Source organism: Anomaloglossus baeobatrachus, chromosome 2 (assembly GCF_048569485.1).
Source record: "Anomaloglossus baeobatrachus isolate aAnoBae1 chromosome 2, aAnoBae1.hap1, whole genome shotgun sequence".
Taxonomy (NCBI): domain Eukaryota; kingdom Metazoa; phylum Chordata; class Amphibia; order Anura; family Aromobatidae; genus Anomaloglossus; species Anomaloglossus baeobatrachus.
The window spans coordinates 653,366,402-653,391,522 of NC_134354.1; the positions used below are offsets into that span (position 1 = coordinate 653,366,402).

The following is a 25,121-nucleotide window of genomic DNA, read 5'->3' on the forward strand; positions in this document are numbered from 1 at the left end:
AATATCCTCCACGTTCTGTGGTAGATCTTAGCGGATGTGGGCTTCCTAGCCTGTCTCATGGTGGCAACGACCCCTTGGGACAATCCTGAAGACGCTAGGATCCAGGACTCAATGGCCACACAGTCAGGTTCAGGGCCGCAGAATTCCGATGGAAAAACGGCCCTTGGGACAGTAAGTCTGGTCGGTCTGGTAGTGCCCACGGTTGGCCGACCGTGAGCTGCCACAGATCCGGATACCACGCCCTCCTCGGCCAGTCTGGGGCGACAAGTATGACGCGGCTGCAATCGGATCTGATCTTGCGTAGCACTCTGGGCAAGAGTGCCAGAGGTGGAAACACATAAGGGAGCCGGAACTGCGACCAATCTTGCACTAGGGCGTCTGCCGCCAGCGCTCTTTGATCGCGAGACCGTGCCATGAAGGTTGGAACCTTGTTGTTGTGCCGTGACGCCATTAGGTCGACGTCCGGCACCCCCCAGCGGCGACAGATTTCCTGAAACACGTCTGGGTGAAGGGACCATTCCCCTGCGTCCATGCCCTGGCGACTGAGGAAGTCTGCTTCCCAGTTTTCTACGCCGGGGATGTGAACTGCGGATATGGTGGAGGCTGTGGCTTCCACCCACATCAGAATCCGCCGGACTTCCTGGAAGGCTTGCCGACTGCGTGTCCCCCCTTGGTGGTTGATGTATGCCACCGCTGTGGAGTTGTCCGATTGAATTCGGATCTGCTTTCCCTCCAGCCACTGCTGGAAGGCTAGTAGGGCAAGATACACTGCTCTGATTTCCAGAACATTGATCTGAAGGGTGGACTCCTGCCGAGTCCACGTACCCTGAGCCCTGTGGTGGAGAAAAACTGCTCCCCACCCTGACAGACTCGCGTCTGTCGTGACCACCGCCCAAGACGGTGGTAGGAAGGATCTTCCCTGTGATAATGAGGTGGGAAGAAGCCACCACTGCAGAGAGTCCTTGGCCGTCTGGGAAAGGGAGACTTTCCTGTCTAGGGATGTTGACTTCCCGTCCCATTGGCGGAGAATGTCCCATTGAAGTGGACGCAGATGAAACTGCGCAAACGGAACCGCCTCTATTGCCGCCACCATCTTCCCGAGGAAGTGCATGAGGCGTCTTAAGGAGTGCGACTGACTTTGAAGGAGAGCCTGCACCCCAGTCTGTAGAGACCGCTGCTTGTCCAGCGGAAGCTTCACTATCGCTGAGAGAGTATGAAACTCCATGCCAAGATACGTTAGTGATTGGGTCGGTGACAGATTTGACTTCGGGAAGTTGATGATCCACCCGAACGCCTGGAGAGTCTCCAGTGCAACATTCAGGCTGAGTTGGCATGCCTCTTGAGAGGGTGCCTTGACCAGTAGATCGTCCAAGTAAGGGATCACAGAGTGTCCGTGAGAGTGCAAGACTGCTACCACTGCCGCCATGATCTTGGTGAACACCCGAGGGGCTGTCGCCAGACCAAATGGCAGAGCTACGAACTGAAGATGGTCGTCTCCTATCACGAAGCGTAGAAAGCGTTGGTGCTCTGTAGCAATCGGCACGTGGAGATAAGCATCTTTGATGTCTATTGATGCTATGAAATCTCCTTGAGACATTGAGGCAATGACTGAGCGGAGGGATTCCATCCGGAACCGCCTGGCGTTCACATGCTTGTTGAGCAGTTTTAGGTCCAGAACAGGACGGAAGGAGCCGTCCTTTTTTGGAACCACAAAGAGATTGGAGTAAAATCCTCGCCCTCGTTCCTGAGGGGGGACAGGGATCACGACTCCTTCTGCTCTTAGAGAGTCCACCGCCTGCAGCAGGGCATCTGCTCGGTTGGGGTGTGGGGAGGTTCTGAAGAACCGAAGTGGAGGTCGAGAACTGAACTCGATTCTGTACCCGCGAGACAAAATGTCTGTTACCCACCGGTCCTTGACCTGTGACAGCCAAATGTCGCAAAAGCGGGAGAGCCTGCCACCGACCGAGGATGCGGAGGGAGGAGGCCGAAAGTCATGAGGTAGCCGCTTTGGAAGCGGTTCCTCCATTTGCTTTCCTGGGGCGTGAGTGAGCCCGCCAGGAATCTGAGCTCCCTTGTTCTTTCTGAGTCCTTTTGGACGAGGAGAATTGGGCCTTGCCCGAGCCTCGAAAGGACCGAAACCTCGACTGCCACTTTTTCTGTTGAGGTTTACTTGCTCTGGGCTGTGGTAAGGAAGAGTCCTTACCCTTGGACTGTTTTATGATTTCAGCCAATGGCTCACCAAACAGTCTGTCTCTGGATAATGGCAGACTGGTTAAGCATTTTTTGGAACCAGCATCTGCTTTCCAGTCCTTTAACCACAAGGCTCTGCGCAAAACCACAGAATTGGCGGACGCCATAGCGGTACGGCTCGTAGATTCTAGGACAGCATTGATAGCATAGGTCGCAAACGCAGACATTTGCGAAGTTAGGGACGCCACCTGCGTCACTGCTGGATGTATGATAGCATCCACCTGTGCTAAACCAGCTGAAATAGCTTGGAGTGCCCACACGGCCGCGAATGCTGGAGCAAACGACGCGCCGATAGCTTCATAGACAGATTTCAACCAAAGGTCCATCTGTCTGTCGTTGGCATCTTTAAGTGAAGCGCCATCCTCTACTGCGACTATGGATCTAGCCGCAAGCTTGGAAATTGGGGGATCCACCTTTGGACACTGGGTCCAGCGTTTGGTCACCTCAGCAGGAAAAGGGTAACGGGTATCCTTAGAACGTTTAGAGAAACGCTTATCTGGATGAGCGTCGTGTTTCTGGATCGATTCTCTGAAGTCAGAGTGGTCCAAAAAAGCACTTAATTTACGCTTGGGATACAGGAAATGGAACTTCTCCTGCTGTGCCGCTGCCTCCTCTTCAGAAGGGGCTGGGGGAGAAATATCCAACAGTCTATTAATCGCCGATATAAGGTCATTAACCATGGCGTCACCATCAGGGGCATCCAGATTGAAAGGAGCCTCAGGATTAGAATCCTGATCACCGTCCTCAGTCTCATCACAGATAGACTCTTCTCGCTGAGACCCTGAGCAGTGTGAGGATGTGGAGGGTCTTTCCCAGCGAGCTCGCTTAGGCTGCCTGGGACTGTCATCTGAGTCAGAGACTTCAGCTTGTGATGCTTGAGACCCCCTTGAAGTACGGATTAGTTCCAACTGAGGGGGACCAGAGAGCATAGACACAGCAGTGTCCATGGTCTGAGTAACTGGCCTGGACTGCAAGGTCTCCAGGATTTTTAACATAGTCACAGACATTTTGTCAGCAAAAACTGCAAAGTCTGTCCCCGTCACCGGGGCAGGGTTCACAGGCGTCTCTGCCTGGGCTACCACCACATTAGGCTCTGGCTGACGGAGTGCCACTGGGACTGAACATTGCATACAATGTGAGTCTTTGGAGCCTGCCGGTAGATCAGCCCCACATGCAGTACAAACAGTGTACACAGCCTGTGCCTTGGCACCCTTGCGTTTTGCGGATGACATGTTGCTGCCTCCTCAGAGCAGTACAGGGTGTCCAGCCAAGAAGCGACCTTACAGTGCAACTATATATATATATGGTACTAAGAAAAAAGTACACTAATATAACACTGAGGCACAAGTGGGGCCAGCACTAAAGTGCAGCTTACCGCCCGCTTAGGAGCGGGTGTGTGGTCGCCGAAATCCCTTTAGTCTGGGTCTCCCAGAGCCTGCTGCCTCTCCCCAGCCAGACCGCATGTGTAATGGCTGCCGGCGTCCTTGTGGAGAGGGGGGGCGGGCCCTGGGCGTATACAGACGAAGAGCGGGAAGCCTGCTTCCCACTGTGCCTAGTGAGAGGGCTGGAGCATGTAAATAAGGCTCCAGCCCTCGGCGCTGCCAATTGAGCAGCGTCTCTCCCCTACCCTGATTGACAGGGTGGGGGCGGGAACGAAGCGGCGCTAGGCCGCAGAAGCCGGGGGCTAAAGTTAGAAGCGCCGCCGCCGTAAAAGCGCGGTCGGCGCAAAGTCCCCGGCGCACCACAAGTCGCAGCTGCGCCGCCGCTCCAGCAGCGGTCGGCGCAGTAGTTCCCAACATGTAACGTCACTCAGCAGAGCTGCAGTGACCTAACCCCAGCGCACAGCGCTACTGTCCCCGGCGCACTATAACGCTCAGCAAGCCTTGAGAGTGTCCGTGCCTGCCGGGGACACAGAGTACCTGAAAGTTGCAGGGCCTTGTCCCTGAACGGCACTCCCGCTCCAAATCCAGCAGGTTCTCTGGGTCTGTGGATGGAGCCCGGCCTCAGGGCTTGGAGGCCGGTAAGATCCCACTTCCACAGAGCCCTAAGGGGATGTGGAAGGAAAACAGCATGTGGGCTCCAGCCTCTGTACCAGCAATAGGTACCTCAACCTTACAAGCACCACCGCGGGTGAGAAGGGAGCATGCTGGGGGCCCCATATGGGCCCTCTTTTCTTCCATCCGATATAGCCAGCAGCTACTGCTGACTACAAACAGTGGAGCTATGCGTGGATGTCTGACCTCCTTCGCACAAAGCAGAAAACTGGTGAGCCAGTGATCCCACTGGGGGTGTATAGCCAGAAGGGGAGGGGCCTTACACTTTTTGGTGTAATTGCTTTGTGTGGCCTCCGGAGGCAGTGCTATACACCAATCGTCTGGGTCTCCCAATAGAGCGCTGAAGAAAAAACAAAAAAAAAAACAAACAAAAACACACATTTCAAATAGTAAGTCACCAACAATAAGCCACAACTTTATTAAATCAATAGAAATAGTATAAATCTTAATTTCAGCTGCACCGACCCAAGAGCAAGATCAAACGAATTCTGTCTGAGGAACCCTCACATCGTCAACTCCTATACAGGGAGAAAAGAGAAAAATATAAAATCAGAAGAAACCGAGGACATGGGACTTATCAAACTAGTCAGTGATGCCAGCTGCTCTACAGATATGTTCTGTATGTGTGTAAATATTTTACTATATACAGGGAACATACATTACAGATAACTGTCCCCTGGCGGAAAAAAACCCAACAAACTTTGGAGTGGTACTTTAACCCCTTCATGACCTAGGACTTAACGGTATGTCCTAAATCATGAATGGGGGGGAATCACCGCTGGGTGCTGCAGTGAGCCAGCAGTAATCCTCGCACATGTCTGCTGATTTGCACAGAAAACTTGTGCCTCGCAGGCACAACTGCAACTCCACCTGTTAACCTCTTAAATCGTGACAAAATGTCACATTTTGATCGTTGTCAAAATGTGACAACGCAATTTAAAGCACCATAGTGGGGAATGCGCCTTTCCCTGCAGCCATTGGAGGCTCCATGACGCGATCAATGGAGCAGATTGGTTGTCATGGTAGAACAGGGTCATGTAATGACTCATGTCACTATCATGACATAGTTCCTGTTACAGCCGACTATTAAATCTGAAATGATTTACAGCTGTGGATTGAGGATTCCTCAAAACTCAATATTGCAACTGGATCTGCCAGTAGTTCTAACGCTGTCACTCAAGCATATTTAAATGTATAACATTGACAGCCTGGTTGGAGCACAATAGAGTTATGGTAAAGATCCCACCGATACCAGCTCTATTAGCACCTAAAAAAACCTAATTCACAGGAAAATAAAATAATCAGATGCAACTATGACCCCGACTAATAAAACACCCCCCAGACATTTTCCTGACTGCTCTATATAGCTGCCAAGCATAATGATGTGGGCTACGTTAATGGAATAAGAAACCTTTGCTGATGGATCATCAGACTATATGCAGTATGCCGTTCAACACCACACCAGTGTCTTTTTCAAGTAAAAAACCAACATACCAGTTTCATTGGAAAAAGACGGTCCGATGTTAAAAATGTTTTGCTAATAAAAACATTCCGATCATCCAGCAGCAAAAGGTTCTTATTCCAACAGCGCAGCACCTATCAACAGGCTTCAGCCACACTGCTCAAAGTATCTTCTGGCAAATTTCTCCCCCCAGCCACGGGCAGTTGAAGCTGGTACACGTTTGCTTAGAAGTTTTGCCTTACACAATACGCTCAAGTGGGTGCAACCCATTGCTTTTTTCTCTCCTCAATTAGGGGTTTACCCCAAGTTTGTGCGCTCTATTCTCTATACAGATTTATCTTCAAGGGAATTAGTTATGGCTTCTGCACTATTAGCTGTAATCACTGTGAATTATTCATCAAAATGAATAACTGTTGAAAACATCTGTAAACAAAGCTGTATGCAGGTTTGAGACTCACCATGATGGCGTTTACAATGTCGTTACTGTTATTCTTGAGAGCACGTACAGCCTTCGCCCTGGACACATTAGCTTGTGACATTACGAGTTCAATGTCCTTCACTTCTACTCCAGTCTCATCAACCTGAAAAGATGAAAAGAATAATTAAATCCTAACAAAACAAACGGCGGAGTGAAGGTTTAATTGCCTTCACTTTTCAACAATGAGACAGAGCACATTGAGCTTACCAAAAGCTAAAAAATTAAAACGAATATTTGGGGCAAGTCATTAAAAACATATCAAGCAATGATCAATGGGGCAGCACGGTGGCTCAGTGGTTAGCACTGAAGTCTTGCAGCGCTGGGGTCCTGGGTTCAAATCCCACCAAGGACACTATCTGCAAGGAGTTTGTATGTTCTCCCCGTGTTTGCGTGGGTTTCCTCCGGGTACTCCGGTTTCCTCCCACACTCCAAAGACATACAGATAGGGACTCTAGATTGTGAGCCCCAATGGGGACAGTGTTGCCAATGTATGTAAAGCGCTGTGGAATTAATAGCGCTATATAAATGAATAAAATTATTATTAATTATTATTATCTTACCTCCTCCTCTTCACTCTCCTCTTGTACTGTGGGAGTCTGTGTGTTTTCCTGTATGTTTGACGCTGCTTCTCCTTGTACCTTGAATTTCTCGGCAGCCGCCAGCTGGGCTTGTTGTGAAAGATCTTCAATCTATAGTGCACAAGAATATTCCAACAGATAGGTTACCCTCAAAATAAAGGTAATAAAGTATCTTGCGCCTCGAAGGCTGTGAGCACACACCTTAGCTTCTCCAAATACGATGTAGGTGTCGGATGCTGGACTCTTGTATACGTCTGGCTTTGTAATGACGAACAAAATATTCTTAGATTTTCGGATAGTGACTCTTGTAACTCCGGTAACCTGGCGAAGCCCCAACTTTGACATAGCCTGGTTAATAGAAAAAATAAATAGGAAACCTTAAAGACCAAGCCTAACTTTGGCTTAAATGGGTTGCCTCCTAAAAAAGGTACAATTTAATCAATAGAACGTAATATAATAAGTTCCACCAGTTGCATGTGTTAAAAAAAACGTTTGCATGTTGAGGTAATCTTAAAAAATGTGCCTCCACTATTTGTCAAGACTGACCATGCAAAGCGACTCCAGATGATTGTCAGCACATAGCACAGCTCCTGACCGGGATGAGGGGGGAGAGAATAAAAGTCAAGTACAGACAGTAGAGGCTTGCAACTGCTACTTTCTGAAGTAACACATATCCCTGTCTGTTTTATCACAGGAGTGTTTCTGCCACATCTCAAGCCCTGTGACGTGACTCATCTTAAATAAAGCCTGTAACAAACGTCAGCGTCCGCTGAGCTTATATCTTACAGTCTCAATTTATGATGAGCTTACAGGACTTGCAATGTGGCAGACACTCCTGTGATAAAGCAATGTTGGGAAATGTCTTACCTCAAAAAGCATCTGTAAAAACTGTGCTATTGTTAATTATATTCACTTAAAATGGACGTATATTTTCCCCTTGTGGCATGTGCAGACCATGAACTGGAGCAGCTCTGCATGATTGACACAGCCACACATAGCAGGGGCACATTTATAAAAGATCAGCATGGGACTTTTTTTTATACATTTAATTGCAGATATTATTCCAAGATCAATTAAACTGTACCTTGTTCGTGGGACAACCCCTTTAATGTCCATACAACTATCCCCCCCTCTCCCATCATCACATTCCATGAGCAATACCTTTTTAAACTCCTCAAAAATGTGGCATTTAAAAAAAAGTCACAAAAAAATGCATTTAAGATTGCTTAACCTCTTCACAACACATGACATACCCAGTACATCATAGATATCGTGAGGTTAATCCCCGTCGCCTGACGTGGGCAGACCGCGGCGATCTGCGCACATATCAACTGATTTCAAGAGCTGACACGTTTGCCTGTCAGGCGCGAGTGGAACCATGTTCCACCTGCGCCTATTAACCTCTTACATCTTGCTGCCAAAATCTGACAGCGAGATGTATCAGCGCGCCGCCATAAGCATAACTTACCCAGCCCCAGCGGAAGTCACGTGACATGATCATGTGACTTCTGGTGGTTGCCATCGTAGCACAGGGTCATGTGAGGACACCTGTAGCGATCATGAGTCACATTCTCTTACAGCCGACAGGAGCAGACAGATGAAAGAAAAAAACAAAACAAAAAAAACAAAAAAACAAAACAACGCAAAGATACAAGACAGACACTGTTTGGCTTAGTATGTTTATTAACCCTCTTGCGATTTTCCGTTTTTCATCCTTTTCTTCCAAGAGCTTATTTTTCCCGTCAAAGCCATGAGGGCTTGTTTTTTTTCATGACCAGTGGTACTTTTGAATTAAACAATTAGTTTTCCAATATAGTGTACTGAAAAACGGGAAAAAATTCCAAGTGGGTGAAACTGCATGATTGTTTTGGTTTTTTTTTTACTGACCACATTCACTAAATGGTAAAACTGAGCTGGTGTTAAGATTCCCCAGGTCAGTACGGGTTTGTAGACACCAAATATGTTTAGTTTTACTTTTATCTAAGTGGTGACTTTTTTTTCCAGAAGATTATCCAAAAAAAGAATAGCACTTTCTTTGTCGCTCCATTGGGAGACCCAGACAATTGGGTGTATAGCTTCTACCACCGGAGGCCACACAAAGTATTACACTTTTAAAAAAGTGTAACCCCTCCCCTCTGCCTATACACCCTCCCGTGGATCACGGGCTCCTCAGTTTTATGCTTTGTGTGGAAGGAGGCACACATCCACTCATGCATTCTCATACATAGTTATGTCGGATGGAAGAAAAGAGGTCCCCAATGGGGTCCCCGGCATGTTCCCTTCTCACCCCACTAAGTCGGCGGTGTTGTTAAGGTTGAGGTATCCATTGCGGGTACGGAGGCTGGAGCCACATGCCGTCTCCTTCACCATCCCTTATGCGGCTCTGGGAGAAATGGGATCCTATGCGGTCATCCATGTGCTGGGACCGTGCTCCATCCGCAGCCCCTGGTGGAACCTGCCGGACCGGAGCTTATTCATCCCCAGGGACCGGGCCCTGCAACTTGAAGGTACTCTGTATCCTCATGTGGGGACTGTACAGGGGTCGCACCTTCCCCCCGGAAGCCGCGGTGGTTCCGTCCGTTATCTTTTCGGCGGACCTCCGCGCCGACCGTGCCAGCTTGTCGGCCGCGGCCTTAAATTTAGCCCCCGGCTTCGCCGCGGCCTAGTCTGAAAAATCCCGCCCCCGAGCCTGCCTGTCAGGGGTAAGGGCGGGATTGCCGACATGACGTCGGCCTTGAGGGCTGGAGCATCCTGCATGTCTCCCTCCCCCCTCATTGACCACTTGGGGACTCCAGATTCCCGCTCTCTGCTAGCGCCGCCCTCGGCTCCACTCCCCCCGAGAGCTCCGGCAGCCATTTTTAACATTCTGCTGGTGGATGCTATTCAGCAGCAAGGCTCTGCAGCTCCGGGGGATCCACGACAGGGAATCTGGAGGACACACTCCGCTAGTGAGCGGTTGGTAAGCCACACCGGTCACCCGGTGCTGGTCTCCCCTAGGTGCCGGGATAGATAGATATAGATATATATCTATATCTATCTGTTAGGAGAATGACTACTGAGGCTATATGGGAAAAGGGTATACCGCCTTTCCTAAGAGACATCAGCATGTCGTCCACAAGGAGCAAAGCTACTAAGGCACAGATTTTTTTCGCGGCCTGTACCTCTTGTGGGGCTATGTTGCCTGCGGGATCCACCTACCCTCACTGTGATCACTGCTCGACTCCTGCCACGCTTGCTCAGCCGGAGCCTAGGGCAATGGTGGGCCCCTCGGCTCAGGTAGATCCCCCTGCTCCCTCTGAGCAAGCTGCAGGGGCAGAGTCACCGGCGTTGGCCTCTTTCGCTGAGAAACTCTGTCACTTTCTCAATCCATTGCTCAGTCTATGGACAAATGGTCATCTAAGCTGCTTGAGACATTGCAGTCCAGACCGGGCTCTTCACAGGCCCCGGTCCCTGTTAGTTTGTCTCCTCCAGGTCCTTCTCGGTCCGCACCGCAGCGCGCTCCCAGGATAGCCCCTAGGTCCCAGGCGGAGGACTCCTGCCCGGATCGCAGCCCCAGACCTGCTAAGCGGTCTCGCTGGGATTCTTCCCTGGCCTCCTCACGCTGCTCTGGATCCCAGTTTGAGGACTCTCAGGAAGACGAGGCGGACGTGGGAGCTCAGGGCTCTGACCCTGACTTCGCCCTTAACCTTGATACCCCTGAGAGGGACGCATTAGTAAATGATCTTATCTCGTCCATCAACCAGGTGCTGGATCTCTCACCACCACCTCCTCCTGCAGAGGAGTCGGCTTCTCAGCAGGAGAAACACCAATTTCGATTCCCCAAACGTACGCGCAATACTTTTTTTAATCACTCTAACTTCAGGGACGCTGTCCAGAAGCCCAGAGCGGTCCCGGACAAGCGCTTTGCTAAACGGCACACTGACACGCGTTATCCCTTTCCAGCTGAAGTCGTGAAGGGCTGGGCACACTCTCCCAAGGTGGATCCTCCAGTCTCTAGATTGGCTGCTAGGTCAGTTGTGTCGGTTGCCGATGGCTCATCCCTGAAGGATGCCACTGACAGATAGAGCTCTTGGTGAAGTCTATCTATGAGGCCACGGGCGCGTCTTTTGCCCCGGCCTTTGCGGCTGTGTGGGCTCTCCAAGCAATCTCAGCATGTCTGACTGAGATTAATGCTGTCACGCGGAATTCTACTCCGCATGTGTCTTCCTTGACCTCTCAGGCATCAGCATTTTCGCCCAATCCTCTTCGTCCAACCGGCCGGAGAAAGGCCAGAGGAACTCCTATGCGTGGCGGTCTAAGTCACGCCCCCAAAAGGCCGCAGGAGGCACTGCTTCCAAGACGGCCTCCTCATGACTCTCGGCCTCATCTAGCCACATCCTCGGTCGGTGACAGGCTCTCCCGCTTTGGAGACGCCTGGTGGCCACACGTTCAAGACCGATGGGTGAGAGACATTCTGTCTCATGGTTACAGGATAGAGTTCAGCTCTCGACCTACGGCTCGTTTTTTCAGAACCTCTCCAACCCCCGCACAGGCCGATGCACTTTTTCAGGCAGTGGACGCTCTGAAGATGGAAGGAGTTGTGATTCCCGTTCCCCTTCAGGAACGTGGTCGCGGATTTTACTCCAACTTGTTCGTGGTGCCAAAAAAGGATGGGTCATTCCGTCCCGTTCTGGACCTCAAGCTGCTCAACAGACATGTGAGAACCAGACGGTTTCGGATGGAATCTCTCCGCTTGGTCATCGCCTCGATGTCACAAGGAGACTTCCTAGCATCGATCGACATCAAGGATGCGTATCTCCATGTGCCGATCGCACCCGAACATAAACGTTTCCTGCGTTTCGCCATCGGGGACGAACACCTCCAGTTCGTCGCATTGCCCTTCGGCCTGGCGACAGCCCCACGGGTCTTCACCAAAGTCATGGCATCAGTCGTTGCGGTCCTGCACTCTCAGGGCCACTCGGTGATCCCATACTTGGACAATCTCCTAGTCAGGGCCCCTTCTCGGGTGGCGTGTCAACGAAGTCTTACCGTCACTCTGGCGACTCTCCAGCAGTTCGGGTGGATCATCAATTTCCCAAAATCCAAGTTGACGCCAACACAATCACTGACTTACCTCGGGATGGAGTTTCATACCCAGCCAGCGTTAGTCAAGCTCCTGCGGGACAAACAGCTTGCTCTGCAGGTGGGGGTGCAGTCACTTCTTCAGAGTCAGTCACACCCCTTAAGGCGCCTCATGCACTTCCTGGGGAAGATGGTTGCAGCTATGGAGGCAGTGCCGTTCGCGCAATTCCATCTACGGCCACTCCAATGGGACATTCTTAGCAAATGGGACAAGAGTTCGGCTTCCCTCGACAAGAACATCTCTTTCACTTGCAGCCAAAACATCACTTCAGTGGTGGCTCCTACCCACATCTCTGTCTCGGGGAAAATCCTTCCTCCTTCCAACCTGGGCCGTGGTCACCACGGACGCGAGCCTGTCAGGTTGGGGAGCGGTTTTTCTCCACCACAGGGCTCAAGGAACCTGGACTCCAATAGAATCGTCCCTTCAGATCACTATTCTGGAGATAAGGGCAGTATATCTAGCCCTATTGGCTTTCCATCGGTGGCTGGAGGGCAGGCAGATCCGAATCCAGTCGGACAACGCCACTGCCGTCGCCTACATCAACCACCAAGACGGCACTCGCAGTCGTCAAGCCTTCCAGGAAGTCGGGCGGATTCTGCAGTGGGTGGAAGTCACAGGCTCCACCATCTCCGCAGTTCACATCCCGGGCGTGGAAAACTGGGAAGCAGATTTTCTCAGTCGTCAGGGCATGGACGCGGGGGAATGGTCTCTGCACCCAGACGTGTTTCGAGAGATCTGTCGCCGCTGGGGAACGCCGGACGTCGATCTCATGGCGTCCCGACACAACAACAAGGTCCCGGCCTTCATGGCACGGTCTCAGGATCACAGAGCTCTGGCAGCGGACGCTCTGGTCCAGGATTGGTCGCAGTTTCGACTGCCATATGTGTTTCCCCCTCTGGCGATGCTGCCCAGGGTACTACGCAAGATCAGGTCCGACTGCCGCCGCGCCATTCTCGTCGCTCCAGACTGGCCGAGGCGGTCGTGGTATCTGGATCTGTGGCATCTCACGGTGGGCCAACCGTGGGCGCTTCCAGACCGCCCAGACTTGCTGTCACAAGGGCAGTTTTTCCACCTGAATTCTGTGGCCCTCAACCTGACTGTGTGGCCATTGAGTCCTGGCTCCTAGCGTCTTCAGGGTTATCTCAGGATGTCATTGCCACCATGAGACAAGCCAGGAAGCCAACGTCCGCCAAAATCTATTACAGGTCTTGGCAAATCTTCTTATCCTGGTGCTCTGATAACGGTTTTCCTCCATGGCCGTTTGCTTTACCTTTTTCAAAAGCGTCTAGCCAGGCTTCCGCAGGTCCGCACGTTCCTGCAGGGGGTTTGCCACATGGTCCCACCTTACAAATGTCCGTTGGAACCTTGGGATCTTAACAGGGTTCTGACGGCTCTTCAAAAGCCGCCTTTTGAGCCGCTGCGAGATGTCTCTCTCTCCTGTCTTTCTCAGAAGGTGGCCTTCCTGGTGGCAGTCACATCACTTCGGAGAGTGTTTGAGCTTGCAGCGCTGTCATACAAAGCCCCCTTCCTGGTTTTCCACCAGGATAAGGTGGTTCTGCGTCCTGTCCCGGACTTTCTCCCTAAGGTGGTATCCCCTTTTCATCTAAATCAGGATATCTCCTTGCCTTCCTTTTGCCCTAATCCAATTCACCAGTGTGAAAAGGATTTGCACTCTTTGGATCTAGTGAGAGCACTCCGGTTCTACGTGTCTCGCACGGCGCCCCTGCGCCGTTCAGATGCGCTCTTTGTCCTTGTCGCTGGCCAGCGTAAGGGCTCTCAGGCCTCCAAGTCAACCTTGGCTCGGTGGATCAAGGAACCGATTCTCGGGGCCTACCGTTCTTCTGGGCTTCCACTTCCTTCAGGGTTGAAAGCTCATTCTACCAGAGCTGTAGGTGCGTCCTGGGCTTTGCGGCACCGGGCGACGGCTCAGCAGGTGTGTCAGGCAGCTACGTGGTCTAGTCTGCACACTTTCACAAAGCACTATCAAGTGCATGCCTATGCTTCGGCAGACGCCAGTCTAGGTAGGCGAGTCCTCCAGGCGGCGGTTGCCCACCTGTAAGAGGGGGCCGTTTTTCGGCTAATTTTCTTGAGGTATTCTTTTACCCACCCAGGGACTGCTCTTGGACGTCCCAATTGTCTGGGTCTCCCAATGGAGCGACAAAGAAAAAGGGAATTTTGTTTACTTACCGTAAATTCCTTTTCTTCTAGCTCCTATTGGGAGACCCAGCACCCACCCCTGTACCCTTCGGGCTGGTTGTTCTTTTGTGTACACATGTTGTTGATTTGTTCTTATGGTTCATGGTTTTCAGTTCTCCGAACATCCTTCGGATTGAATTTACCCTAGACCAATTTATAAGTTTTCTCCTTCCTGCTTTTGCACCAAAACTGAGGAGCCCGTGATCCACGGGAGGGTGTATAGGCAGAGGGGAGGGGTTACACTTTTTTAAAAGTGTAATACTTTGTGGGGCCTCCGGAGGCAGAAGCTATACACCCAATTGTCTGGGTCTCCCAATAGGAGCTAGAAGAAAAGGAATTTACGGTAAGTAAACAAAATTCCCTTTTTTGTCGCCATTTTCCGAGACCCATAGCATTCTCATTTCTGGGAACCTGTTTTGCGTCTTCAGCTGACGTTTTTAATTATACGATTTTTGTATAGATGTGCTGTTTTTATCCCCTGTATTTTAATGCAATGTTGTGGCGACCAAATAAAAGAATTTGGGCGTTTGGAATTTTTTCTCGCTACGCCATGTACCGATAAGATTAATTGATTTTTTATTTTGATAGGTCGCGTATTTCTGAAAGCGGCGATATCAAATGTGTATTTTTTACTAGTGTTTTATTCTCAATGGGGCAAATAGGAGGTGGATTTGAACTTTTAGGCTGTTTTCTTTTTAAACTTTTTTCCCCACTTTTTTTTTAAAACTTATTTTACTAGTTCCACTAGAGGACTTTGGCTGTACACTCCAATCACTTGTGCTCATCAGTGCGATGCTTCAGCATCCCTCTAAACAGCAGGTATGCTCAATCTCCTGCGAGTGCTGGCATTCACAGTTAAGGCCACTTTACACGCTATGATTTATCTGACGATCTCTTAAACGATGTGACACGCCCAGATTGTTGTTACGATTTGCCGAGATCGCACATAGGTCGTTTATTTGCGGTCACACGTAACAATCTCACAAATGACGCAACAGCGATATATTGTTTGACCAAGGCGGTCGTGTGGATGTTGTTCGTCGTTGGCAGGGTGTCAAACGTACCAATATGTCTGCTGCGATCCAAACGACGAACAATATTTTGAAACTGAACAACATGTCAAAGGTCAACGATTTTCAACCTATTTGCGATCGTTCGGAGTCGCACGTAGGTGTCACACGCAACGACATCGCCAACGATGCCAGATGTGCGTCACGGAATCCGTGACCCCAACGACATATCGCCAGATAAATCGTAGCGTGTAAAGGCCGCTTAAGGCTATGTTCACACAGGGCTTTTTTGCTAAGTTATTGCTGCATTTTTGCCTTTATTTCATGCAAATCCATGCTAATAAAACGCTGCTTTTTACAATCCCAGCAAAGTCTGACATTTCTGAAATCTCATGCACACAAACACATCAGGTTTTTTTCCTGACTGTTTTGTCAAATACCTGCATTTTTGGTCAGCTTTTTAAAGAATGAGCATGTCAATTCTTTGCTGCGTTTTTTCATTGATACAACTTATTTTGTAGAAAAAAACAAAACAGCAAATCTGCAGCAAAAGTACCACTAAAAAAAAACCCACATGAAAAAACGCACCAAAAACGCAGATGACTCAAAGGAGATTTCCTGCCACAAGATCAGGTTTTGGTCAAGGCAAAACATAAAAAAAAAATGACCTAAAATAGCCCTGTGTGAACATAGCCTAAGGGAGTCCTAACAGCAACAGGGGTCATCATCTGACCTGACGCTGTCATGTCAACACATTGGCGCCTTGTGATCGGGTCACGGGGCCGCCGATGGCGTCGAGGAATGGTGTGATCGCTGCCGGAGAGCATTACATTGTGCGGCCAGAGTTTGACAGCATGATCTAAGGTGTTAAAGGGTGCAGCTGGATCTCCAAGCCACCTGGGTTAGTTAGCCACATGTCTACTGATTAGATCAACAGACATGAGCAGGGATTATAGTGGGCTCGCCACGGAGGCCACCTAGGATGTACATATACGTCCTAGGTCATGAAGGGGTTAACAAGTAGTATGCATTTACTGTACTATGTTAAAAAAGATTTAGTTTTAGTAACTTGTGATGAATGACGCAATACCTTTCTTGCTTTCTTTTCACTTCTGCTCTGTTTTGCTTTGCTGACAGGTTCTTCGTCTATTTCTGCTGCTGCCGCCAGCTGTTAATAAAGCATTATGGTGACTTTTCATAAGTAAGCATATATAGTGCCCAACATACATGCTTTGAGAAAGTAAGCCGGGCACAAAGGCAATGTACAGCACTGTAAACCTACCTGTGCTTGCTGCGTGGAGGTTTGCGTGGAGTCCTGTTCTAGCTCTGGAGGGGAATCATCACTGTCGGATTCTGTCCCTGAACCTGCCAAACAAATATACATATTTAGGTTTATGGCAATATAAGGAAATATTATGGAAGCCAGGTCTCTATGCTGTAAACCTACATATAAAAGGGAACATCAACCAACACAACAGCTTTATCAAGTGTGCAAACTACATGTTAATATAAACTAATACAGGACACACATTTGTACAACTTGGTTAGGAACAAACATTGAACGTAAATTCACGATTTGGAGAGAAACCCTTAAATGTAGCCCACCATAATAAAATAAAAATAATGCTTTTCATTGCCTTTGAGCAAGAGAACTATTTTCAAGTACCAACTCAGCTCACACATCTATATTGCAATCCTGTGAAAGTGAAAAACTGTAGTGAACAAACTATATAATATGGCAATCTTTTAGATGAAAGTATCTGGGGGGAAAAAAAGTGCCTAAGCACTAAAAAGGCAGGAAGTTGCTATCTACCTGCCTGTTGTGTCCGGTACAAAGCAGTGAGATGGCTCCTGCCTGCGATACAGGGGGCTTCCTCAACAGAGCAAAGGCTTTTTTTCCACGCTATAGATGGGGTGGGAGAGACTACATCATGCTGATTGGCAGTGGGGAGGTGGCTGTCAAACTGGGGAAGCCGTCTGTCAATTAGTGTGATGCCGTGGCTGTTCCGCCCTGTCTACAGAGCAGAGTGGATGAGAAGCCTCTGCTCGGTTGACGCAAGGTCAGCAGAAGCAGTTGAATCTCCGGTAGGAGAGGTCTGTGAAGAATGGTATCCGGCCCAACAGGTAGGTAAGGTAGATAAAGTAACCACCAGCCTGTTAGTGCGAAGGCATATTTATTTATAAATAAAAAATAATAAATAATCAGGGTTTTCCCCTTCATAACAAACCATACATTTAGCTTTAAAGTGGTATTCTGAGACTGTGAAAAGGAAACTAGCTGGAGGAAATGTTATAATAGATTACTTACCACTGCAATCCCTCCCACTACAGTACCGATAGTCTTTATTTTAGCCTCGGTGGTCCAGTGTTGTAGAAAGTGTTACTCAACTCAAGCCCTCAAGGCCCAACAGATCACGTTTTCAGGATTTCCTTAGTATTGTATGGGTGATGGAATATCCTTTGCAACTCTAAGAAAATCCTAAACACATGATCTACTTGGTGGGCTTCGAGGACTGGAGCTGCTTCATGAAAATAAAAGACCGCAAGGGACCACTAGAGCATCATAGCTGGATGCTAACCAATTTACCAAGTCTTGTTTTCTTAAATTTGATGCATCTAGTTAATATTATCTAAATTCTCAGTAAGAAAAAGATACAATAATTGCAAAAAAAATCTAGGTTTTAGCAGAGATAGGCATCTATAACTTCCAGTATAGATGAGGAAGTGTACAATTCTACTCAAGATTGATACGGCTCTATGTGCCATCTGATGATATAACGGAGATTTCATGCATTCACATATAACATAGAAAACGACCCTTACCTCTAAAATACAAACACCACAACTTCTCATCGTAAACATCCTAAAGGTTAGTTGTATTAAAGGATTTCTACCAAGTTTGGAACTTATCCTCTATTCATAGTCCCAATCAATGGGGACTACAAGGGGAAAATCCCAGTGGTCGGGAAGTTATCCCCTATATTATGGACAAGGGATAACTTTAAAACTTAGTATAAATGTCAAACACTAGCCGCAACATCATGCACTGCAAAGTGAGGTTAAACACCAAGATACCCTTGTCATTCTTCAGAAGTGGCTCTTTCACAGGAGGAGCCACCGATGGTTTAGGGGAAACTAGGTCCACTTTCACAGGCTGGTACACCGCTTCCTTAGTGGGAACCTCTGGAGGGATCAGAGGTGGCAATTCGTCCTCTTCAACAGCAACCGGAATAGGTGCAGTAGGCAAGGTGGGGGTTTTGGAGATAAGAGGTGGAGAAATAGAAGGTAGAAGCACAGAAGGCACAGATTCCACGGAAGCCACAACAGGAGGAGGTGTTAGCTCTTTTGCAGGACTTGGAATAACTAGCTCTGGAGGAGAAACCTGAGACACTTTCTCAAATTTATTAGCTAAAAGAACAGGAGAAGAATGGAGATTAAAAGCAGCAGAAAATGAAAGGTCTGTAGAAAGCGTCACATCATTGCCGTTATCTGGGGTAGCACAAGCAGAAGTAGCACAAATTGTAAGTGAGTCAGGCTGAACAGATTCTCCTATAGAAGAATCAGGATATCCAATATTAGCAGACATAGAAACTGGAGAGCCAACATGCTTTGGCTCACCGGATGTACTATCACATACAGGTTCCTCAGTGACCGGGCCATATGGGCTTGGTTTGGCATTATCTACATGCTCAAAGTGCTTTTGCAAAAAGGAAACAGATTCATTAAAATCCCCACATTTCTCAGGCAACATTACTTCAGTGGGTACATTTATATCCACATTTGTTCCCCCAGAAGATACCTTGCTTTTTTCCACATCTAATGTTTCATCAAAAGTCATTTCAGTGGTTGATCCCTCAGTACTATGCACATAATGTAAACTAGTATAAGCCTCCTGAGGCATGGTGGCCGAATTTCCGCCCTTCAATTCAAGCACTGCTTTGACTACAGGATTCACATCTTCCAATGCCAGCAACTCTTTAGAGACAGTAGCATTTTCTTCTGTTGGAACCACATCAAGCAAATAAGACTGAACATTACCGAAGGAAGCAGCCAGGGTCGCATTAGGCAACATTTCAGTGGGATCATCTAATAGATGAGTAGCTTTACTTTTTGGGTGTGAATGGACCTTTATTCCTGTTGGGCGGGCAGCTGGGGCCTCCGGCTCCTCAGGGCGGGCAGCTGGGGCCTCCGGCTCCTCAGGGCGGGCAGCTGGGGCCTCCGGCTCCTCAGGGCGGGCAGCTGGGGCCTCCGGCTCCTCAGGGCGGGCAGCTGGGGCCTCCGGCTCCTCAGGGCGGGCAGCTGGGGCCTCCGGCTCCTCAGGGCGGGCAGCTGGGGCCTCCGGCTCCTCAGAGCGGGCAGCTGGGGCCTCCGGCTCCTCAGAGCGGGCAGCTGGGGCCTCCGGCTCCTCAGAGCGGGCAGCTGGGGCCTCCGGCTCCTCAGAGCGGGCAGCTGGGGCCTCCGGCTCCTCAGAGCGGGCAGCTGGGGCCTCCGGCTCCTCAGAGCGGGCAGCTGGGGCCTCCGGCTCCTCAGAGCGGGCAGCTGGGGCCTCCGGCTCCTCAGAGCGGGCAGCTGGGGCCTCCGGCTCCTCAGAGCGGGCAGCTGGGGCCTCCGGCTCCAATAGTGTGAAGATTGGGAACAGAGGTTCCTTCTGATAGACTGGCGCTAGAGATTCCCCTACTGCAGAATATGGCGTAGAATTTCTATCTGTAGGAACATTAATAGTATTCAGCAAGTTTTCAGGTGTGGCGGCTAACAAGCTATGGGGTCTTAAAACCTGAATGGAGGTCTCTTCTGAAACACCAACAAGGGGAGCATCTACTACAACATTCAAACTATGCATTAAATAGTTCACGCTAGAAGCAAGCATAGCAGAGTGAATTCCCACATTGGGTTGGCCTATAGCGCTATCAACTACAGCATCAGCGTTTAAGAACAGAGAACCAGGAAGGCACACTAAAGAGTGGAACCATAACCACAAGAAAGAAAAACAAGAAAGGAAACAAATGAAAATTTTGCAAGACATGATCAATATTACAAATGTAAATAACCTATGAGAAGTACCTGATACTTATACAAAGTTGTAGTTTAACGCTGTCATATAAGAAGTGTGAATTGCATAAAAAAAAACAACCACATAAAACGTCCATCTACTAGCTGCATAATCCCCACCTTCTAAATATGGAACATGACAGATTACGACTAATTTTTCACAGAGCATATGGGTGTTTTATTAGAAACACTGATGTGCATGGTCAATTTTATCCCCTTTACCAACCGGAGAATGTGCTTGGAGGGAAGAGTGGTGCCATGTGAGTGACACTATAAAAGGTTGGTGCTAAATAAGGACAATTTGAGGCGTGAAGCTGTGATAAGATATAGGGGCGAGTGGCAGTGACCATAGGATTATATATGTGAGATGCATAACCTTCATGCACAAGTCATGGGCCAAACTTCAAGTCAAGTGCTTAAAATGCAAAAGCACTGAATGGCACATGCCACACAATACCTGGAGCTTTGGCCTCCACAGCGGGCACCGCAGGACTGTCAGGAACAGTTTTGTTTTCTGGAGACAAGGCAAACAAATTTTCTCACTCAGTGAAACATAGGCCGATCCATACCCAGATTATATAGATATTTTTTTTTTATTTTTAACTGTAGTAACATCTGTTTTTCCAGAATACTTCTAATCTCAGGACCTTTCAAAACATGTAAGTGGACCACTCACTTAAGGCAGAATGATCTAGTATCAGGAGGGGAATATTCTACTATGATTAGCATTGGGTTTGTACAGCTACCTGAACACAAATTACAGTATAAAAAAAGGTTATCCACTGCAAACGGCAAAAAAAAAAATAAAAAAATTGAATACTAGTTTCGGCAAGCAATAATACCTGGAGCCTTAGGTTCAGATGGAGCCACAGGGGCAGGCAGCTCTGTCTTTGGAACTAAAGCAGAAAGATTCAAGAGTAAAGTGAAACTATAAGAAAAGTCACATATACAGTATATTGACTCTGGAAGACCGAAATAATGCTAATGGGGAAGTTTTGGAGGTTGCATCTCCACAGCCTTCAAAATAAGTGATAAACCCACAATGATACACTAGTGAAAAGTACCACTCCGGTTTGTTTTATTTCACCACTGCAGTGGTAGTACTAAAGTATGTTCCCTGCCTGTAGGAGAATACCGTATTTTTCGGACTATAAGACGCACCGGACCATAAGGCTACATGCGCACGCTGCATCTTTTTGTATTCACAAACTGCAGCCAAAACTGCACCTTGTCAGAGAGCCTGGAAATGTCACAAAAAACGCATGTAATTTTAGGTGCGGTTTTTGTGCGTTTTCACACCCTGCGTTTTTGCTGCGTTTTTGTCACAAATGTTGAAAAAAACGCAGGAAGAATGAACATGCTGCATTTTATTTGTCACAAACCTTTGACAAATAAAACGCTGACAAATAAACTGCAACGTGCGCATGACAAATCTGACTTCTCAGACTTTGCTGGAAAGTCAAATGTCAGAAAGTTCTGACAACAAAACTGCAGCCAAAAAAGCAGCAAAAAAGCAGGAAAAAAAGCAGCGTGCGCATGTAGCCTAAGACGCACCCTGGTTTTAGAGGAGGAAAATAGGAAAATAAAATTTTAAGGAAAAAATGTGGTCATGACACTGTTATGGGGTAATGTCCTGCTCATATACTCCCCAAGCTGCTCATATACTCCCCAGGCTGCTCATATACTCCCCAAGCTGCTCATATACTCCCCAAGCTGCTCATATACTCCCCAGGCTGCTCATATACTCCCCAAGCTGCTCATATACTCCCCAGGCTGCTCATATACTCCCCAGGCTGCTCATATACTCCCCAAGCTGCTCATATACTCCCCAAGCTGCTCATATACTCCCCAGGCTGCTCATATACTCCCCAGGCTGCTCATAATATACCCACATCATCCTGGTGTATGGCCGCATCCTGTGGCACATAAAAAAAAATAAAAAAAAAAAATAAACGTTCATACTCACCTTACCTCACCTCACTCCCTGCAGCACCGCTCCTCTTACAGTCTATGTCAGCGGCAGCGCCGCTGAGTGGAGCTGTCCCCGTTCCCCTGCAGCATCACGATGTCCTCCGGTCTGTGCCGGCGGCTGCGTGTGGACACGTGCGCACAGCAATGACGTCATCGCTGTGCGCGCCGCTAGTCTCCACCCAAGTCAGCTGACGGGCACAGACAGGAGGAGATCGTGATGCTGCAGGGGAACAGTGAGTAATGTGTACTGATTCACTGCCCCCCGCGCTGATAATGATGTGCGGGGGGCAGTGAATACAGCCGCACATGATCACTCCAGGCTGCAGTTGCCAGGGGTGATCATGCGGGCCGGCTGTTAATCCTTCGCCCATCATCCCGCCCACCTGTCAGTGCCAGCTTCAGCGCTGAGAGACAATGGGCGGGAGGATGGGCATGCATATTAAATGAGCGGGTCCACGTGGTCACGGCAGGCACTGCTACAGCCTGCTCGTGCCCCCGATGACCCGCTCCACCCTCATTCCCCGCAGCCCTATATTCAGACCATAAGACACACACCCCCACTTTACCTCAACATTTTGGGGAAAAAAAAGTGTGTGTTATAGTCCGAAAAATACGGTACTTAGCAGATGCCGTCTTCTCCTACTTGTGACTAGCCGCGGACTGCTCCAGTGATTGCTGAGTGGACCAGAAGTCACTCCTCAATGTAAATCTAAGAGCCAGGATGAGACCATGGGACTGAACTACTGGCCAGTAAGGAGCTGTGTTCACATGAAGGTGGAACAGGACTGGAGGACAGCGACTGATAAGTATTTCACCTTGAGTAGGGAACAGACATTAAGCAATACCGCTTCGTAGGTATTAAAACAAAAAACACTATGTCTCATGTGGCTGTGCCTTAATAGATAAACACCCTCTCTCCCATCCACCAAACAACACTGCTGTGACTGTTGCCTTGAAAGCAAATCACAGAGGAGTCAATGTTCATAGGATTATTTTGCATTCCACAAGTCAAGAGGTACAAAAGACTGAACAGTCTATGCTATATCCTCAACACTGACACTGCAACACCAAGAACAAAAAGTGATGGAGTTATAATCACGATAGACAGACATGTTAGTGATATGACCGTGACAAAAAATAATTCTGAAAACATCCCGATTTATTCAGTTGTGAGTATACGTGCCACGTGTAGAAGTCCCTGCACTTACACATGTCTGCTATCAATGAGGTTATTAACCCCTTCACGACCGCGGGCAGTAAAATTACGTCCTATTTTAACGTGACTTAACGACCAGGGACGTAATTTTACTGCCTAAACTTCATTTGATTGCCGTGGCCATAGCAACGGCTTTCAAATAATAATAATAATAATAATTTTATTCATTTTATATAGCGCTATTAATTCCACAGCGCTTCACATACATTGGCAACACTGTCCCCATTGGGGCTCACAATCTAGAGTCCCTATCTGTATGTCTTTGGAATGTGGGAGGAAACCGGAGTACCCGGAGGAAACCCACGCAAACACGGGGAGAACATACAAACTCCTTGCAGATGGTGTCCCCTGCTGTTTCTTACAGCAGGGGACCTTTGCTTGACCCCAGGGGGGGTGGCATCGCCACCCCCCATAGGTGATCGATGTGATTGGCTGTTCAAATCTGAACCGCCAACCACATCGTTCGCACTAATTTCGGCAAAAATAATGCACGAATTAGTGCGAGACTGTGAGATCCAGCTATGAGATGCCGCAGCTGCTACAGCAGATCATAGGTGGATCTCAAACATGTCGCCCCCAGCCCCTGCAGCACTGATTGGAGCGATCGTGCTATGACACGCAATCGCTCCAATCAGTGTGCAGTGGGGCGGTCTGATCTGCGGGTGGCCGCCCTCCCCAGGCCTGTCCTGGTCTGGGGACCCTCCCCCAACATGTCTGCAGCGTGGAGTGGCTGGTACTTTTGGTACCAGGCCACCGCTGCTGCCGCCGCAAACGCCGCTTCTGCTGTCACCGAGCCTGCTCCAATGGTAAGTATTGCGCTCCGGCGATTGCCCCTGCGCGCTCCCGTGAAGGCCCCTGCGCGCTCCCGTGAAGGCCCCTGCCCGTGCCCCCCCCGATCTGCCCCCCTATGCCCCGATCTGCCCCCCACGCGTTCTGCCTGCCTCCTCTGTCATCTCTATTCTGCTTCCAAGGTTCCTTCCTTCTGCCTTTGCTTCTCCGCCCCCTCTGCTCTCCCTCTTCCCCCCCCCCCCATCTGCCCCCCCCTCTCCCCATCCCCCCCAATCCCCCTCTGCCGTCGCCCCCCCCCCCCCCACACACGTCCTCTTACCTGCCTTCACGGGACGTCCGAGGTCTTCACTGGTCCGATCACATCTGCCTCCATCGCTGGGTCCTTCTGCTGATCTGTCCAACGTCCTGCCTGCTGCTGGTGTAAAGCTGTCTATCTCACTGCCTTTTTGTTCCTCTGCAGCTCTTCTGGTCAGTGATCCTCTTGGTACTGTGAGAATAATTTTTTTTTTTTTCTTGTATCCTGTCCATTTTTACACCTCATCCGTCCGTGCGTCCCGCCAAACGCTGATCAGGGATGCAGATAACGGATCTGCATCCGTGGTCAGTTCTTGGCGTGACTTTTTTCCGTATTCGCGACGCTTTTTGTATGGCATCCGTCTGTGCGTCCCGCCGAGCGCTGATCAGGGATGCACATAACGGATCGGCATCCCTGCTCAATTTTTGGCGTGACATTTTCCGTATTCGCGACGCTTTTTGTATTGCGTCCGTCTGTGCATCCCGCCAAGCGCTGATCAGGGATGCACATAACGGATCTGCATCCCTGCTCAATTTTTGGCGTGACCTTTTTTCTTTCCGTATCCCCAACGCTTTTTGCATCTCATCCGACCGTGCGTCCTGCAGCGGCCGATCAGTGCACCGCGTCTGTGCGTTTGAAAAGTTAAATGGC

The 25,121-nt window shown here is 49.1% G+C and overlaps 1 protein-coding gene across 20 annotated transcripts in view; it reads right to left on the reverse strand.

Moving 5' to 3' along the window:
- Positions 1-4,698: 4,698 nt before the first annotated feature.
- The window catches only part of NACA (nascent polypeptide associated complex subunit alpha), a 59,470-nt gene continuing 39,047 nt past the window's right edge, over positions 4,699-25,121 (reverse strand). For 17 of the 20 annotated variants that reach the window (XM_075337018.1, XM_075337029.1, XM_075337028.1 and 14 more), the window contains 9 exons: positions 21,042-21,095; positions 20,657-20,713; positions 18,226-20,103; positions 16,433-16,515; positions 16,241-16,318; positions 7,024-7,170; positions 6,805-6,933; positions 6,225-6,347; positions 4,699-4,822 (listed from right to left, as the gene is read on the reverse strand). In XM_075337018.1, the coding sequence (XP_075193133.1) occupies positions 4,808-4,822; positions 6,225-6,347; positions 6,805-6,933; positions 7,024-7,170; positions 16,241-16,318; positions 16,433-16,515; positions 18,226-20,103; positions 20,657-20,713; positions 21,042-21,095 (2,564 nt within the window). In that variant the 3' untranslated portion in view covers positions 4,699-4,807. The remainder of the gene's footprint in view (positions 4,823-6,224; positions 6,348-6,804; positions 6,934-7,023; positions 7,171-16,240; positions 16,319-16,432; positions 16,516-18,225; positions 20,104-20,656; positions 20,714-21,041; positions 21,096-25,121) is intronic. The other 3 variants (XM_075337034.1, XM_075337037.1, XM_075337038.1) reach the window with 3 other exon arrangements.